A 15,429-nucleotide genomic window follows, 5' to 3' on the forward strand; every position below is an offset into this window, starting at 1 on the left:
ATTATCATCATTATTATTATTATTATTATTATTATTATTATTATTATTATTATTATTATTATTATTATTATTATTATTATTATCATTATTATTATTACTATTATTATTATTATTATTATTATTATTATTATTATTATCATTATTATTATTATTATTATTATTATTATCATTATTATTATTATTATTATTATCATCATCATCATCATCATCATCATCATCATCATCATCATCATCATTATTATTATTATTATTATTATTATTATTATTATTATTATTATTATTATTATTATTATTATTATTGTTATTATTATCATTATTATTATTATTATTATTATTATTATTATTATTATTATTATTATTATTACTATTATTATTATCATTATTATCATTATCATTATTATTATTATTATCATTATTAGTATCATTATTATTATTATTATCATTATTATTATTATTATCATTATTGTTATTATTATTATTATCATTATTATCATTATTATCATTATTATTATTATTATCATTATTGTTATTATTATTATTATTATCATTATTATTATTATTATTATTATTATTATTATTATTATTATCATTACTATTATTATTATTATTACTATTATTATCATTATTATTAACTCGTGTACAAGTTTCCCTCCATGTGCCATGGAGTGATATCATCGTCGATTATAACAGTTTTAAGCCTGACCCTTATCAGGTGATAAGTCCTCTGTAATCAGTACTCCCAGATCTTTCTCTTCTGACTTTGCTGTTGATTTTCGTTGAGGAATTCGTTATGGCCATTTCGACCTTTTACCCATTTCCAATACTTTACATTTTGTATTAATGATAATTTTCCGTGATTGGCTCCATGCATATACTATATATTGCTAAACTGTTATAACATTTTTGCAGTTTCCTCTATTTTCTATTACCTTTGTGATCTTTGTCATACCTTCCATCATCTAGTTATACCAAGAACAATGCTGTTTTCATGAAAGTAGCAGTTGCCGACAAGACTGACGAGTTAAACACCATATGAGAACGGATCCTTTATTTATACGACGTTTTGCTTGTTACAGCTTTTTCAAGTACTTGAAAAAGCTGTAATAAGCGAAACGTCGTACAAACAAAGGCTCCGTCCTCATATGGTGTTTAACTCGTCAACAATGCTGATGCCACGACCGACCTGTTCTGACACCTTTGTAGTGGTTTGGTTCGAACAAGCCAGGGAAAATGAAATTCACTTTGGTCTCTTATTCTAATCTCTTTGGTAAAACCACAAGTAATAGCCACTGGTTAGTGGATCTGATCAGTCGTAGCTGGACGGTGAGCCTAACGTCAGAGGCGGTGGCGGCTGATGACGGCGAGGCTCGATGGAACTGCTACAAGACTGGACGAGATGTTGTTGCTGCTGCCGTGGCTATTACCATTCTGGCCTGACTAGCCGCCGCTGCCCTATTTAATGGTCGCTCGCGGCTCAGCGTAGTTGGCAAGAGAGGTCGCTAGCCGCTCGAGAACCATTTGCTGGCTCCTGATTGGCTAGCTCATATTCACCTCTTGCCAACTATGGGAAGTGTGTGACCGCCTGTGGCTGCGTCACTACACCACTCCCCCTCTCTTCGAGAGCGGGCGTCGAGGGAGATAGGGAGCGACGCGCGCGACGTGGTTGAATCGGTGTGGCCTTCGTATCACTCGCCCAAAACGTGTGGTCATTCCATCAGGGGGCATGTCTGGCGAGGAGGGCCTTGATGGAGGGGGGCTCGAATGCAGGGTGGTGTGGTCGAAGTCAGATGCCTGGCGAGGTGGGGTCGGTTGAGTATGGAGCTGTGGAGACATAAGGTTGGGTGAGAATTGTTGCATTGCATGGTCGAGTGGGGGCGTAGGGTGGGGAGGATCTTGCGGGGTGCCGGGAACAGTTGTAGAAGGATGTGGTTGCGGGGTGGGAGAAGGAGAAGGGTTCGCTGTCGTGTGCGTGTGATCTGTGTATGGTGAAGAGTCAGGGGCAGGAGGGGAGTGTTGGTTTGGAAGGGAGAGTGTTTCGGGGGGTGAGGAATGACTTGGTTCGGTGGTGAGGATGGGGTTAGGACCATGTTGTAAGATGTATTGTAGTGGCCCTGGAGGGGAGTGTTGGTTTGGAAGGGAGAGTGTTTCGGGGGGTGAGGAATGACTTGGTTCGGTGGTGAGGATGGGGTTAGGACCATGTTGTAAGAGGTATTGTAGTGGCCCTTGAGGTTTGGTAGGGGGATTGATGGGGAGATGGGCCGGCTTGAGCCTGTCGATGGAGACGCTATCCGGTTTGGCACCTCGGTTGATCACGAAGTACTTTGGTGATCTACTGAGGACTCGGAAGGGGCCGTCGTATGGGCGCTGAAGAGGAGCTCGTGTGGAGTCTTTCCTGACGAAGACGTAGTCACTTGTAGACAGGGCCGGGGGAAGGTGCTCCGGCTGTGGTTGTGGTGGACGAGGGGGTGTTGGACGGGTGTTGGCGAATGTGTCCTTGATGAGTTGGAGGAGGGCGTGACGATCCGGATCGCCGACGGCAGGCGTGGCAATTTCCCCAGGGAGGCGAAGGTTCTCAGCGTAAAGTAGCTGCGATGGGGAAATGTCATTGTCGACCTTAGGTGTGACGCGGATCGTGAGAAGCACCAGGGGAAGGGCGTCGACCCAGTCGCATGAGGGTTGTGCCTTCAGCGACTCCTTCAGTTGGCGGTGGAACCGTTCCACGAGTCCATTGGCTTGGGGGTGGTAAGCGGTGGTCCGGTTACGTTTGGTGCCAAGGAACTTGAGGAGGCTGGACCATAGGTCAGATTCGAACTGGGAGCCCCTATCGGTGACAATGATGTGAGGTGCGCCGAATCTGGATACCCATCCAGAGAGGAAAGCACGGGCGGTCGTCTCGGCGGATATATCCGGAAGGGGGATCGCTTCTGGCCACCTGGTGTACCTGTCGATACACGTAAGGAGGTAACGCATGCCGCGAGAAGGCGGAAGGGGGCCCACAATGTCCACATGAACTGACTGGAAACGTGCCGTTGGTGCAGGAAAACGCTGGAGTGGTGCGTGGACGTGGCGCGTAACCTTGGCCGTCTGGCAGGGGAGGCAGGTCCGGGTCCATTGTCTGACATCCTTGTTGATGCCTGGCCAGACGACTCGATCCGTGATGAGGCGTTGTGTCGCGCGGATGCCCGGATGACTGTGGTCATGGAAGGAGGAGAAGACGTCCTTACGGTGACAGGCGGGGATGTACGGACGGGGTTTGCCTGTGGAGATGTCACACCACAATGGTACGGGGTTGTTGGGAAGCTGTCTTAGCTGTAGGGACGAGGTGTCGTGCATACGTAGGAGGCGGAGTTCACCGTCGTTGTTCTGAGATGCGGCGATGCGTGTGTAGTCTATGTTGTGGTTAGGGAGGATGCTGGAGGTGATTCTAGACAAGGCATCGGCTACCTGGTTATCCTCTCCCTTGATGTATTCAATGCGAGTATCAAATTGGGAGAGGAAGGACAGCTGCCGGGAGACTCTTGGGGAGTGATGGTCGGAGACTCTGTCTAGGGCATGGGCGAGTGGCTTGTGGTCTGTAAGGATAACGAAAGGCCGGCCTTCCAGGAAGTAAAGGAAGTGCTTGACAGCCGAGACTATGGCTAGCAGTTCCCTGTCAAAGGCGCTGTAGCGAATTTGAGGAGGGTCCAGACGTTTGGAGAAAAAGGCGATAGGCTGGAGCTGGTCGTTGATCTTCTGTTGGAGGACGGCGCCAATTGCTGTGGAGGAGGCATCAGTGGTAAGGAATGTGGGTGCGTGAGCTACTGGGTAGGACAAGCGGGCGGCTTCAGCGATTGCCGCCTTTGCTTGTTCGAATGCCTGGGTCGCTTCGGAAGACCATCTCACAGGTTTGACCGACCGCTTGGAATGGTTCTTGGTGAGGTCGTTCAAGGGAGCGAGTTTTGCAGCTGCGTTGGGGATGAATCTGTGGTAATAATTGACGATTCCTAGGAATCGTCGGAGCATCTTGATGGTTGTTGGCTGTGGGAAATCTTGGATTGTGTCTACTTTCTGAGGGAGAGGATACAGACCTGCTGTTGAGATGCGGTGTCCGAGGAAGTCGAGAGATGAAACTCCGAGGAGACACTTGGACGGATGTACCCGGAGGCCATAATCTTGGAGGCGGCGGAAGAGGAGGCGGAGGTGTTGGCGGTGTTGGTCGTGGGTATCGGAGGCTACGAGGATGTCGTCGATGTAAACGGTGATGAAGTCGAAGTCTCTGAGGGCATGGTCTATGAACCTCTGGAACGTCTGGGCGGCATTCCGGAGGCCAAAGGCCATCATCTTCCACTCGAAGAGGCCGAACGGAGTGGCTATGGCTGTCTTCTGGACGTCTTCCGGCGCTACAGGGATTTGATGAAACGCCCTGACCAGGTCAATTTTGGAGAAGACCTGCTTCCCGTGAAGCTTGAAGTGGAAGTCTTGAGCGTGAGGGATGGGGTAGCGGTCAGGCTTCGTGATGCGGTTAAGTTGACGGTAGTCACCGCAAGCCCGCCATTGGTTGGGCGGTGGGGGTGGCTTGGGAACCATGTGGAGTGGTGATGCCCAAGCACTCTCCGATGGTTGGATGATGTCCTGGTCTAGGAGTTCTTGGAACTCCTGTTTGGCAGCGGCCAACTTCTCTGGGGAAAGTCGTCGAGGCTTGCTGTGTACTGGCGGTCCAGATGTCTGGATGTGGTGCATGATGTTGTGAGGGGTGGTGGTGGTGTTGGTCTTGTCTGGCGATGTTAGCTGGGGAAACTCCTGCAGGATGCGTACATAATCGCCAGCGGACTGGAGGGACGATATCTGGTGGGATTTGGCGTTAGTGGTGGTTCCCGGTATGCTTGTCGTGCCGTGGTACAAGCAGTTATCCTTGGCGTTTACTACCATATTGTAATGCTGGAGGAAGTCGTAGCCAAGAATGGGGTGCTGGACCGCTGCTATGACGAATGTCCAAGGGAACTTGACATCGTGGAGGTCCAGGACGCTGTGGTGGCTGCCGTACGTTGCAATGGGCGTACCGTTGGCTGCAAGCAGGTCGTAGGATGGCCACCGTGTACCGTGGTTGGGTTCTTCCGTCGGGGGTATGATGCTGACGGCTGAGCCCGTGTCTACCAGGAAAGAGAGGCCAGAGTGGCGATCACGCACTGAGAGGAGGGTGTGAGTATGGTTAGCGGGGGTAGGAGTGCTTACCGACCCCCGCGTTTGGCGTTTCCCTGCGACCAGCTGCATGGTTGTGTGCATCTGAGCGCCTTGGCTCCGAAGCGGGTATGGTACCAACAGGAGGCAGTATCCTGTCGTGGAGCGGGGCTAGGTGGTGGTTGAGGGGGGGTTCCCTTCTCGGCAAGCAACTGGTTGAGCAAGGTCTTCATGTCGGCGACTTCCTGCCGTAGTTGCTGCATACTTTGGTCACTGGCACTATATGACATGGGAATGTTTTCACTCACAGCACTATGGTCGGTAACACCTGGGTTGTCACTACACTTTGCACGAACACTATGCACTGGTTTGTGTACCGAGGTATGTCGCTGGAACAACCTATCTGCTATTTCGCAGTATTGTTCGTCGTCCTTATCGCCGGCTAAAGCTTCCAGGTGTAAGTGGAGGGCGTCCGGCATCTTGGAGAGGTGAATGGAGCGGAGGAGTTCCTTGGGCAATGCCACCTTTGCACGGGTGTTGAGGTTGGCCATACGGGTGTATAGCTGTGAGGGGGTGGTGTCGCCGAGTTCGCTCTGCTGGATATCTCGGTAGAGCTGGTCGTCAGGCCTGGCGCATAGCTTCCGTAAGGCATTCTTGAGGGCGGCACACTTGCCTTCTTCCGGAGGAGAAGAGACGGCGTTACGGACAAGGGCGATGACGTCCGTTGGTAGAGCGGCGATGTACGCGCCGAAGGCTTGGTGGTCTGGAACGTCACCTTGAGTGGCTAAATAGGCTTCTGTGTGAAGTAGCCAGCTCTCCAAGTCACGGGAGAAACTGGGAAGTTTCACTTGTGAATTTTCCATAATCCTGGTTGTCTTTCACCGGGGTCACCAATTTGTAGTGGTTTGGTTCGAACAAGCCAGGGAAAATGAAATTCACTTTGGTCTCTTATTCTAATCTCTTTGGTAAAACCACAAGTAATAGCCACTGGTTAGTGGATCTGATCAGTCGTAGCTGGACGGTGAGCCTAACGTCAGAGGCGGTGGCGGCTGATGACGGCGAGGCTCGATGGAACTGCTACAAGACTGGACGAGATGTTGTTGCTGCTGCCGTGGCTATTACCATTCTGGCCTGACTAGCCGCCGCTGCCCTATTTAAGGGTCGCTCGCGGCTCAGCGTAGTTGGCAAGAGAGGTCGCTAGCCGCTCGAGAACCATTTGCTGGCTCCTGATTGGCTAGCTCATATTCACCTCTTGCCAACTATGGGAAGTGTGTGACCGCCTGTGGCTGCGTCACTACACCTTCACCGTTGTTCTCATCGTCTTTCAGGAAATCATTTATCTATTCAGAGAGTTTGCCTTTAAGTCTTTCAATAGGTTCCAATTTCTACAAAAGTATATTCTGAGATACTTTATCAAATGCTTTCTCCAGATCTATATTCTGAGATACTTTATCAAATGCTTTCTCCAGATCTATATTCTGAGATATTTTATCAAATGCTTTCTCCAGATCTATATTCTGAGATATTTTATCAAATGCTTTCTCCAGATCCAAGTATACACAATCCACTCAATCATCTATTTCTTGCAGCATATCAACCACTCTTGAATAAACTTAGAAGATTTGACACACATAATCTCCCATCTCTGAAATAGAATTAATTATCCGTCCTTTTTTCCACGATATTTAACTTTTATAACTATTTCACATAATTTGCCTATTATACTGGTCAGTGATACTTTGAATTGCAATGATTTCTCCTTGCTTCTTTCTTTATGAATTTGTACTTTGCCAACTTCTTTCTAGCCCTATAATTCTACCCGTTCTTTCAATGCGTATTTTTTAGATACTCAATTTGAGATACCACCGGACCCTGTGGCTTTTCTTGCGTCTACTTTTGCCAATAGTTTGTTCAGTTCCTTTGCTTCCACGTTTATCCATACAACCTAGCACTACTGCCTACAGGTATTTTTCTTTCCTCTGCCACTGCGCCACGAGTGTGTGTTTTATGTCCCTAGATCCCATGTTCCATCTTTTTTTGGCTACCCACCGTGTAAAGGGGAAAAAAGCCTTTGGTATATGTATGTATGTATCCTTTTGACCCTAAAGCAAATATTATTCAGATTTGATCGCAGAGTTTCAGTCAATCCATCATCTATTTTTCTTTCTAATTTAGTTTTATTCACAAAAATGCAGTTATCTATGCAAAAAGCATGACTGGCGCCAATACTGATCCCTGAGGAACTCTGCGTACTATCCCTCCTGCACTTTGCGTGCTCTTCACCAACTACTGTTCTCTTATTCTTATTTTTCAAGAAACGTGCCTCCTACTCCAGTATTTCCAATTTAATCCACTTCGATTCCACCCTTGTTTAACATCCACAATAACCTGTTCTGTGGTATTCTAATTTTTTTTTTTTTTTTTTTTTTTTAGATCTATCATTGCAGTCCACAATCAATTTCTGCCTTTCTTGTGAGTCTGCAACTCTCGTTGTGTGTGTGTGCGCCCGCGTGTGTGTATGTGTGTATTTACGTAATTGTATTTACCTAGTTGTTTTATACGGGAAGGGGGAGCTATGCTCGTGGGGCCCGTCTTTGTATCTCACAACATCTAGTTTGTTCTTAAATTCATGAATGGTGTTTGTGTGGTAACATCTAGTTTGTTCTTGAATTCGTGTATGGCGTTTGTATGTGTGTGATTCACCACAGTGATTCACCATAGTCTTTGGATCACGTGTTGGACTCGTGATCGACAGCTATTTCCCTCTCGGAAGAGAGCTTAGAGCTTGTATATGACCGATCTATGGGTAATGCTGTGACCTTACACGCACACACACCTCCAACTCCCCGCCCACGAGAGTTGGAGTAACAACCCGCAGCACAGCGATACTGAAATTATTTCAGCCCTGGACGGGATTCCAACCCGGACCGCCGAAGTTGCAGGCGAGAACTCTAACCACCGCCCCACGAGTGTGTGTTTGCTTACGCGGGTGCGTGCAGAATTCCATAAACAATCATTACTCATTCATCTATTTCTCCACTTAACAGAGTCGTGCATGACAATAGAGATAACAGCCGAGGCAAGAACTAATAAAATGGAGTTAGCACACGACATTGACCAGAAGGATCAGCGGACGACGACGAAAGAAACGGAATTAAACGAAGACACCGAAGGCATCAGCAAACGTTGTCCTCTCTGCTGGGAGGACTGGTGGAGTGTTGTCTCGGTCAGTTCCGTAGACGATGGCGGGAATGACAACACGAGGATGGAGAACCACATCCCCAAATTCCTGAACTGCCACCACACTTACTGCCTCGTGTGCCTCAGTCGTTTGGTCGAGAACCAGGCAGAATCCAGAAAGAGAATCCTTTGCCCCCTTTGCCGCAAATTCTCTTTTATGTCCAAGCCGGAAGATCTGCAGACCAATTACTACATAGCACCTCCAAATGCTGCAAAAACAGTACACAGATCAAATTCCATAAGGTAAGGGATGTTTCACTTTGTTCGTATTATTTGTAATGACAGTCCTGAGTAACAGTGACGGGTATAATCACAAAACTTGACAGGTTTAAAGACAAGTCGAATGGAGGAAATAGCAACCCGGTGATCGAAGTAAAATGTGTCACATAGGTGACCAATCGGACATGTAAAGCTGCCAAATGCCAGTGATGCCATACACAGAGCAATATGTTAGGAACATAAACACATACGTATGACTGAGACAAGACAACAATACACATACTGTAATATATTACAGTATGTGTATTGGTGTCTGTATATTGCTGTACATATTAAATATGTACAGCAAAGTTATACATAAAGATGCATGAAATCTATAGGCATAGTATGATACACGACACACTGATATGTAACACACGCTCTAAATGCCTCTCTGACTTATCACAAGTTTTCTTAGATTGTAAATTTGGGAAAATAGATCCTTCAGTACTTTCTATTTTTACAGTAGTGATATCTAGCAACAAAGAAAACAGTAGATTCTGGTCATAGATAAAAGAAAAGAAATGTCTTTACATTTGTAGCCAGGAATTGCTTGCACTATTTCAATAATTGGTGTGACCTCTGGAAGCCTTTAGTCATCACCCACATGCTGGTCTAGAGATCTAGGAGCCACCTGTACGAGTGAGAAAACCAATTCAAGGTCCACCCTACCCCAGTTCCACCTTGCTGGTGAGCCACCCCCTGAAAGGGCCAGTTTAGGCAAGTAAAGGAAGGGAGCAGTGGCCCATCAAGGACCACTTCGGCCCAATGACACTCTGCCTTCCCAGCGAATTATACAATAATCGCTGTTTCAATGAAAAATATCTCTGGGCTTCAACTATCATCCACCTCAGCTACACAATTTAAAGATACCACTTCAGCTTCTCCAGTCCTCATATCGACCCCTACCGAGACGAAGTAGACTCCAACCTGGAATATTCGAAATTCCTAGGTATCAGGACTTCCAGACTTTATTCCTTGATCCTAGTATATCTTTACAGTGGATAGATTTCGTCTCTTTGTGTGGAAAAATCAACCAAATGTAGACCCAATTAAATGGACCCCTAGTTCTGGAACTCAACTCAAAAACCCAGTATGACAAACTTCAATCCCACATAACCCTTGCCAATACCTCAATCCAAAATGAAATTTGTGCAACCTTCAACTCCTGCATGGGTGTGATAACATCCCACATGTACTGCAGTATACAGACTCAGAACTCCTTGAAGAACTTGTGGAACTCAACTCAAAAACCCAGTACGACAAACTTCAATCCCACATAACCCTTGCCAATACCTCAATCCAAAATGAAACTCATGCAACCTTCAATTCCTGCATGGGTGTGATAACATCCCACATGTACTGCAGTACACAGGCTCAGAACTCCTTGAAGAACTTGTAGAACAAAAATTAACCAGAGTCTAGAACCCCAAACAAACAATTAACAGTGTAAGGATTCCATCTGTTAATCTTTGCCAGCCCTGACTTCCACACAGAATACCTGCATCTGCAAATAAGATAATATTTTTGTCCAAGTCACTGCTTCAATGCTTTGGGCACACTAGAGTGCAATATCACCACCATATAGATATATGTGTGCCATGCTCAACCCCCAAACAAGAATCATCATGTCCTAAACTAGGCAAGTATACAAACTGGGAAAACTCACACAGCGTCCTTCTTGATCTGTACAGTGTATCTCTTTGAATGCTAAGTTTTCTGCCTCTGAGACAACACCACTCCAACATGAACACCTTATAACACTTCCACCAAGTATTGCTACAGCTACTGCATGAGGATCTGCCACACAAACTCCCAATCCTTTTCATCCAACCACACAATTATTCTCGACTCTAACCAGTCTTCCTAGTCTTTTCACTGCAATGCCTTTTCCTCTTACCCACTCCAGCCACCTTACTACCCACAGCCCTGTCCTAGTCACTCAATGAAGAGAAACAATTCCCAACCTGAAACATTGGAGTGAATTATACTTTATGTAGAGAACACCACACCTGTTATCTCCCCACCACAAAAGCATCACCAAGGTGACCCCACCTCAAAAACAAATAACATCCAAGCTATTCATCCACCTTTCCCACATGCAGGGGCTTGCACAGACCACGTGATCTAGATCGAAGTGCAGTGAGTCCTCGTTATACGGTACATATGCGTTCCTGAAAACCTTACCGCAAATTGAAATTACTGTGTACGAACCCAAGTTTCGACTTATGGCTGACGTACGTTCTCCCTACTCTTTCCTCTTCAAAATATCTAATTTTACCTCCAAAACATGAGCAGATACCATATCTGTAAATTTTTCTTACCATAAATAGAATTGAGGGTAGTAATTACCAAATACCGTAACTGTGAACTTACAGGGTAAAGAATTACCGTATAAGGAGGACTCACTGTACACCTAAACCTAGTTCTAATCCCTCATTCGAAATCCACAGAAACACTCCCTGACAAAAACACATATGCCCCTACACACACTTGCTACCCGTCACTTCTCCACTTGCACCACATTTCTTCTCATGCCAAACAAAGAGGAAAAGCATTCCCATTACAGCCTGAAACCTCATTTTTACCACTTACCCTCCACACGCCTCTACAACACATTCCATGAAAAAATATATCCTGAACTGCCCACTTACTACCCATTCTCTATAACTCCCCATTCATTTCAGAAATATTACCCGATCTTCTTTCACAATTGCCCTTCCACACACTCCTAGGAGGACTTCATGCCGGGCATTTCCTTTGAAGAAACACCATAACAACCCTCCTAGATAGTCTTTGTTCTCAAACTTTACTTTATACCGGACAACCCGCAGTCTTTCACCTACAATTACTTATGCCTTCATACACATATATCGATGTTAATTTGACTTATTCCTCATCTTTGTATTGTCTGTAGTACCAGACATACACCAGTGTTCCCCTTCCCTTTTCTCCTTATATCTTTCACTGGTCCATCTTCATCCAACCACCCCATGTAAACTGGAAAACCATTCACTCAGCATTATTACTTCCAAAACAGTAGTCATTTTCTCATTAGTCGACTATAGATTACTTGACATCAGCGACCCATCTTTCTGTCACTATGACTTCACCTTCCATATCAACAGTTAGTTCCCTGATGGAGCACAGATTATATAAAAAAAATGCAGCCTCTCACCATCTACAGACATTCCACCCTATAAACAAAATTCCTCCTCTTGATAAATAAAAAATAGCAAGTTCACACCCTGCAAGTTATGTTCCAAGCACACTGATCTTGACAAACCTATATACCAATAATCTCTCAGACCACCATCATTAAAGTATAGACAAAAATATGTTTACACAATACAGATGTGAATCAGCGTTCATAAAAACCCTATAGTTATCTCAATACAACTTCACTCCCATCCATACAAAATCTCAAATACATTGTAATTTGCAATCAATACACAAATTGACATTTTATCCAAGAGATATACACTTTTTTCCTGAAATATCATGTACTTTGAATCATAATGGAAATGCAAGGGAACAAAACCTCAATTCATAATGAGGCCAGATATGAAAATCAAATAGGAAGGAAGTAGAGCATATTCTCGAAACTGGTTCCCAACCTTGTGGCTCTGAAGTCCATCAGGGTCCACACCACCTTATTTGGGTCCAAAGACCAGAAACCAGTATTAGCTGGACTATTTCAATCAGGATTGAAATAATTTTCAGGTAACTGAGAACAGTGTCTTGCGACACTGCTTCTGACCCAGGGCAGTGGACAGGATGCAGGGATGACCCGTCATCCAGGAGATGCCAAGATAAGAGGGAGGGAGGAGGGTGGAGGGGAGTGGAATATATAGGAAATGGAATGGGTGGGAGTGGTTTCTATGCCTTTTTCTTGTTGGCCACCCCCCATGTAGGGGGAAAAAGCCTTTGGTATATGTATGTATGAGAACAGTATTACATGAGTAAAGCATCCATGAGAAACAAGCAAAGAACCACTGGCACAAATAACCACCACAAGCAGCCAATGAATAAATCATGGTCAGGCTATCAAACTGGAGTAACATGCCTCCCACAGAGACCTCTTCCAGTGAATCTTCAAAGTCTGTAATTCAAATCTTTACTCATTTCACCAACTAAAACTCCATAGCCCCACAGTGGCCAGCAACAGTCCCTGGGTCCTCCCATTGATATCTCTTTTAAACCTCTTTTAAACCTCAGTCACACTAGCTGGAATGTGCACTGTACTTCTGAATCTTGATGCTTTGAGCTAGCCATATGAATGGTCCCTGGCATCTAGTGTTAGTGACAAGGTAAACGAGTAGGAGGTATTAAGAAACTATGGTTTATTCAGCATATATGCTACTGAAAAAATATATTCCACTTCTTTTCATAAGGACTTTTAATGAATAAAGAAATGGACAACAAGCGGGCACTTATACATCTCCCCATTCATGACAAAATCACTTATGCTGTGCTATCGGAAGACAGACCAAGAGAAAAATATGATAGCATTTTAGCATTCATGAAAATCAATATGATGGTCATGGACAGCATCACACAACAGAAATGTTCACATCAGCACCCACATGTACACAAAGAAATATCCAATTAATAATGTCCACCCTCTGACTTTGGCACTAAGATGAAATGCATTGCAGACTTATCATGTGGTGTGAGGATTGTCAGATCTTGGCCAGACCGTCATGTGAATCTCATCACCTATCGGCAGTCGGATCTAAACTCACCTCTTTCATGGTAAGGGATAAGTTTAGTCCTTAGATCTAGGAAGTGCGTTGAACTTAGTGTTGTGTGATGAAGCATCCAACTCCTTTGCAAAGTCAATCAGATTTGCATCCAAAGAGGCATTGTAATGAAGGTTGCAGAAGTTGGTCTGATTTCATCAGTACTGTAACACAAATAGTTTATTCAATTTATTGGCATTATGAGTAGTGAGGTCACTCCTATCTACTTAATTAAATTTATGTCTTGAATACTTGGACTTTTTTTTTCTACTTTACCTGAAAATATTTTCAACTCTAATATTATAATTTCCTTTTCAAATCTTGAAGGCTTATATTAATTCTTTCATGCGTTTCCTACTTTCAAGAGAAAATATATTAAAGTGTTCATGTTTTATTTCATGAATATGTTTTTGATATCTAGTATCAGTTTAATAGCTTATTACTGTGCCCTTTCTATTCCACCAGTGTCTTTAAAAAGATTTAGGGATCATACAGAGAATATCATGAAGTAGTAAGAATGGTAATACAATAGAAACTACTATAGCAATGAAAACTTAAAGAGAAAATATCTTCTGGAAAAAGAAATTGATTCATTGACTCCCAGAGTTTGTTAGAATAAATATAGACATTATGGAGTTGTTGTTCCTCATATTCTTGGTGTCTAAAGTACAAGGAGTTCACTGTTAGCCAAATCTATGAACCCATTCCCTTCATGATACTTTGCAAATCTGAGAGTCTTGATAAAATTAAAAAAAAAATAAAAAGAGGAAAGATATTTCAACAGATCACATAATTGATGCCCAGTAGACTGGTTTCAAGCCTACAGTTTGGCTGAATGTGGGACTAAGGAGGCAGTTATTCTTGAATGACATCTTGTCCTTTGCTACTGTCCTCATGTATCTTTCCTTCAAAAAGTCTTTAATCCATTCTAGTAGTTTGCCTCTCAGTCCTCCAACATGCTACAATTTCCTCATAAGTCGACTGTAAGGTACTTTATCAAATGCCTTCTCTAGGTCAAGATAAACAGTCCACCCACCCCTCTCTCTTTTGCAGCACATCAATCACTCTTGAGTAAAAGCTTAAAAGGTTCAACACACCATGTCCTTCCAGATCTAAAGCCAAACTGACTGTCAGAATGTTCATCTTTTCACGATATTTGGTCCATCAATCTTTCACAGTCCTTTCATATAACTTCACTGTTGTGCTGGTTAGTGATACTGGCCTATAATTCACTGGTATTTCCTTGTTTCCACCTTTGTGAATTGGCACCACATTTGCCCTTTTCCAATCAAGTGGTACAATGCCTTCTTTCAGTGAACTTGTAATAAGACTGTGGATCTTGTCCACTAGTTCTGTGTGTATGCATGTGTAAGTCTTAATGCTTGCCCATACTTGTTGCAAACAAATAACTGTCTTAATAGATTAAAGATGTCTGAACCAGTTATTATGTACTTTCTTTCCCTCAGGACTCCATAGGTAAAGAGGTGTCAGCCATACAAGAGTGGTGCCACAAGAGACGAGATGTTACAATGCAAAACGTTGAAATTTATTCATGGATTGCCTTTCTTCTTAAGACAACTTCACTTGTGATAGCTGAACAGATTGAAGAGGAGATGAAGATGGAGAAAGAGACAGATATCATGATGGAGAAAGTTAATACTCTAGTAAGTAAAGTGGACTAGTGTAAACATAGACACATGCACATACATATATACACAGCTTCCCACAAAGAGTGATAGATATATGGAACAAATTGGATGAAAAAATAGTGTGTGCAAACACAATACAAGAATTTAAGAACAAACTTGATCTTGCGAGATATAAAAACAGGTCACCACGAGCATAGCTCCCCTTCCCGTATAATACAGCTAAGTAAATACGCACACATATATGTGTATATATATCACTGTCCTGGGTCAGAAGCAATGTAGCAAGGCCACTTCATTAATCAGCAACCCCTCCCCCTCTCCATTCCCTCATGCAGAAAAAGAGAAGATGGGGAGAAATCCCTTCGGGCTTTGTTAAAATATCA

General features: G+C 43.8%; 1 protein-coding gene across 2 annotated transcripts in view; it reads left to right on the forward strand.

Annotated features, from left to right (window-relative positions):
• The window catches only part of LOC143024777 (uncharacterized), a 28,980-nt gene that overhangs the window by 2,175 nt on the left and 11,376 nt on the right, over positions 1–15,429 (forward strand). For both annotated transcript variants that reach the window (XM_076183949.1, XM_076183939.1), the window contains exons 2-4: positions 8,205–8,640; positions 13,314–13,410; positions 14,864–15,061. In XM_076183949.1, the coding sequence (XP_076040064.1) occupies positions 8,213–8,640; positions 13,314–13,410; positions 14,864–15,061 (723 nt within the window). In that variant the 5' untranslated portion in view covers positions 8,205–8,212. The remainder of the gene's footprint in view (positions 1–8,204; positions 8,641–13,313; positions 13,411–14,863; positions 15,062–15,429) is intronic.

Source organism: Oratosquilla oratoria, chromosome 1, assembly GCF_046742065.1.
Source record: "Oratosquilla oratoria isolate Oo_2021 chromosome 1, ASM4674206v1, whole genome shotgun sequence".
In the NCBI taxonomy this organism is placed as follows: Eukaryota; Metazoa; Arthropoda; class Malacostraca; order Stomatopoda; family Squillidae; genus Oratosquilla; species Oratosquilla oratoria.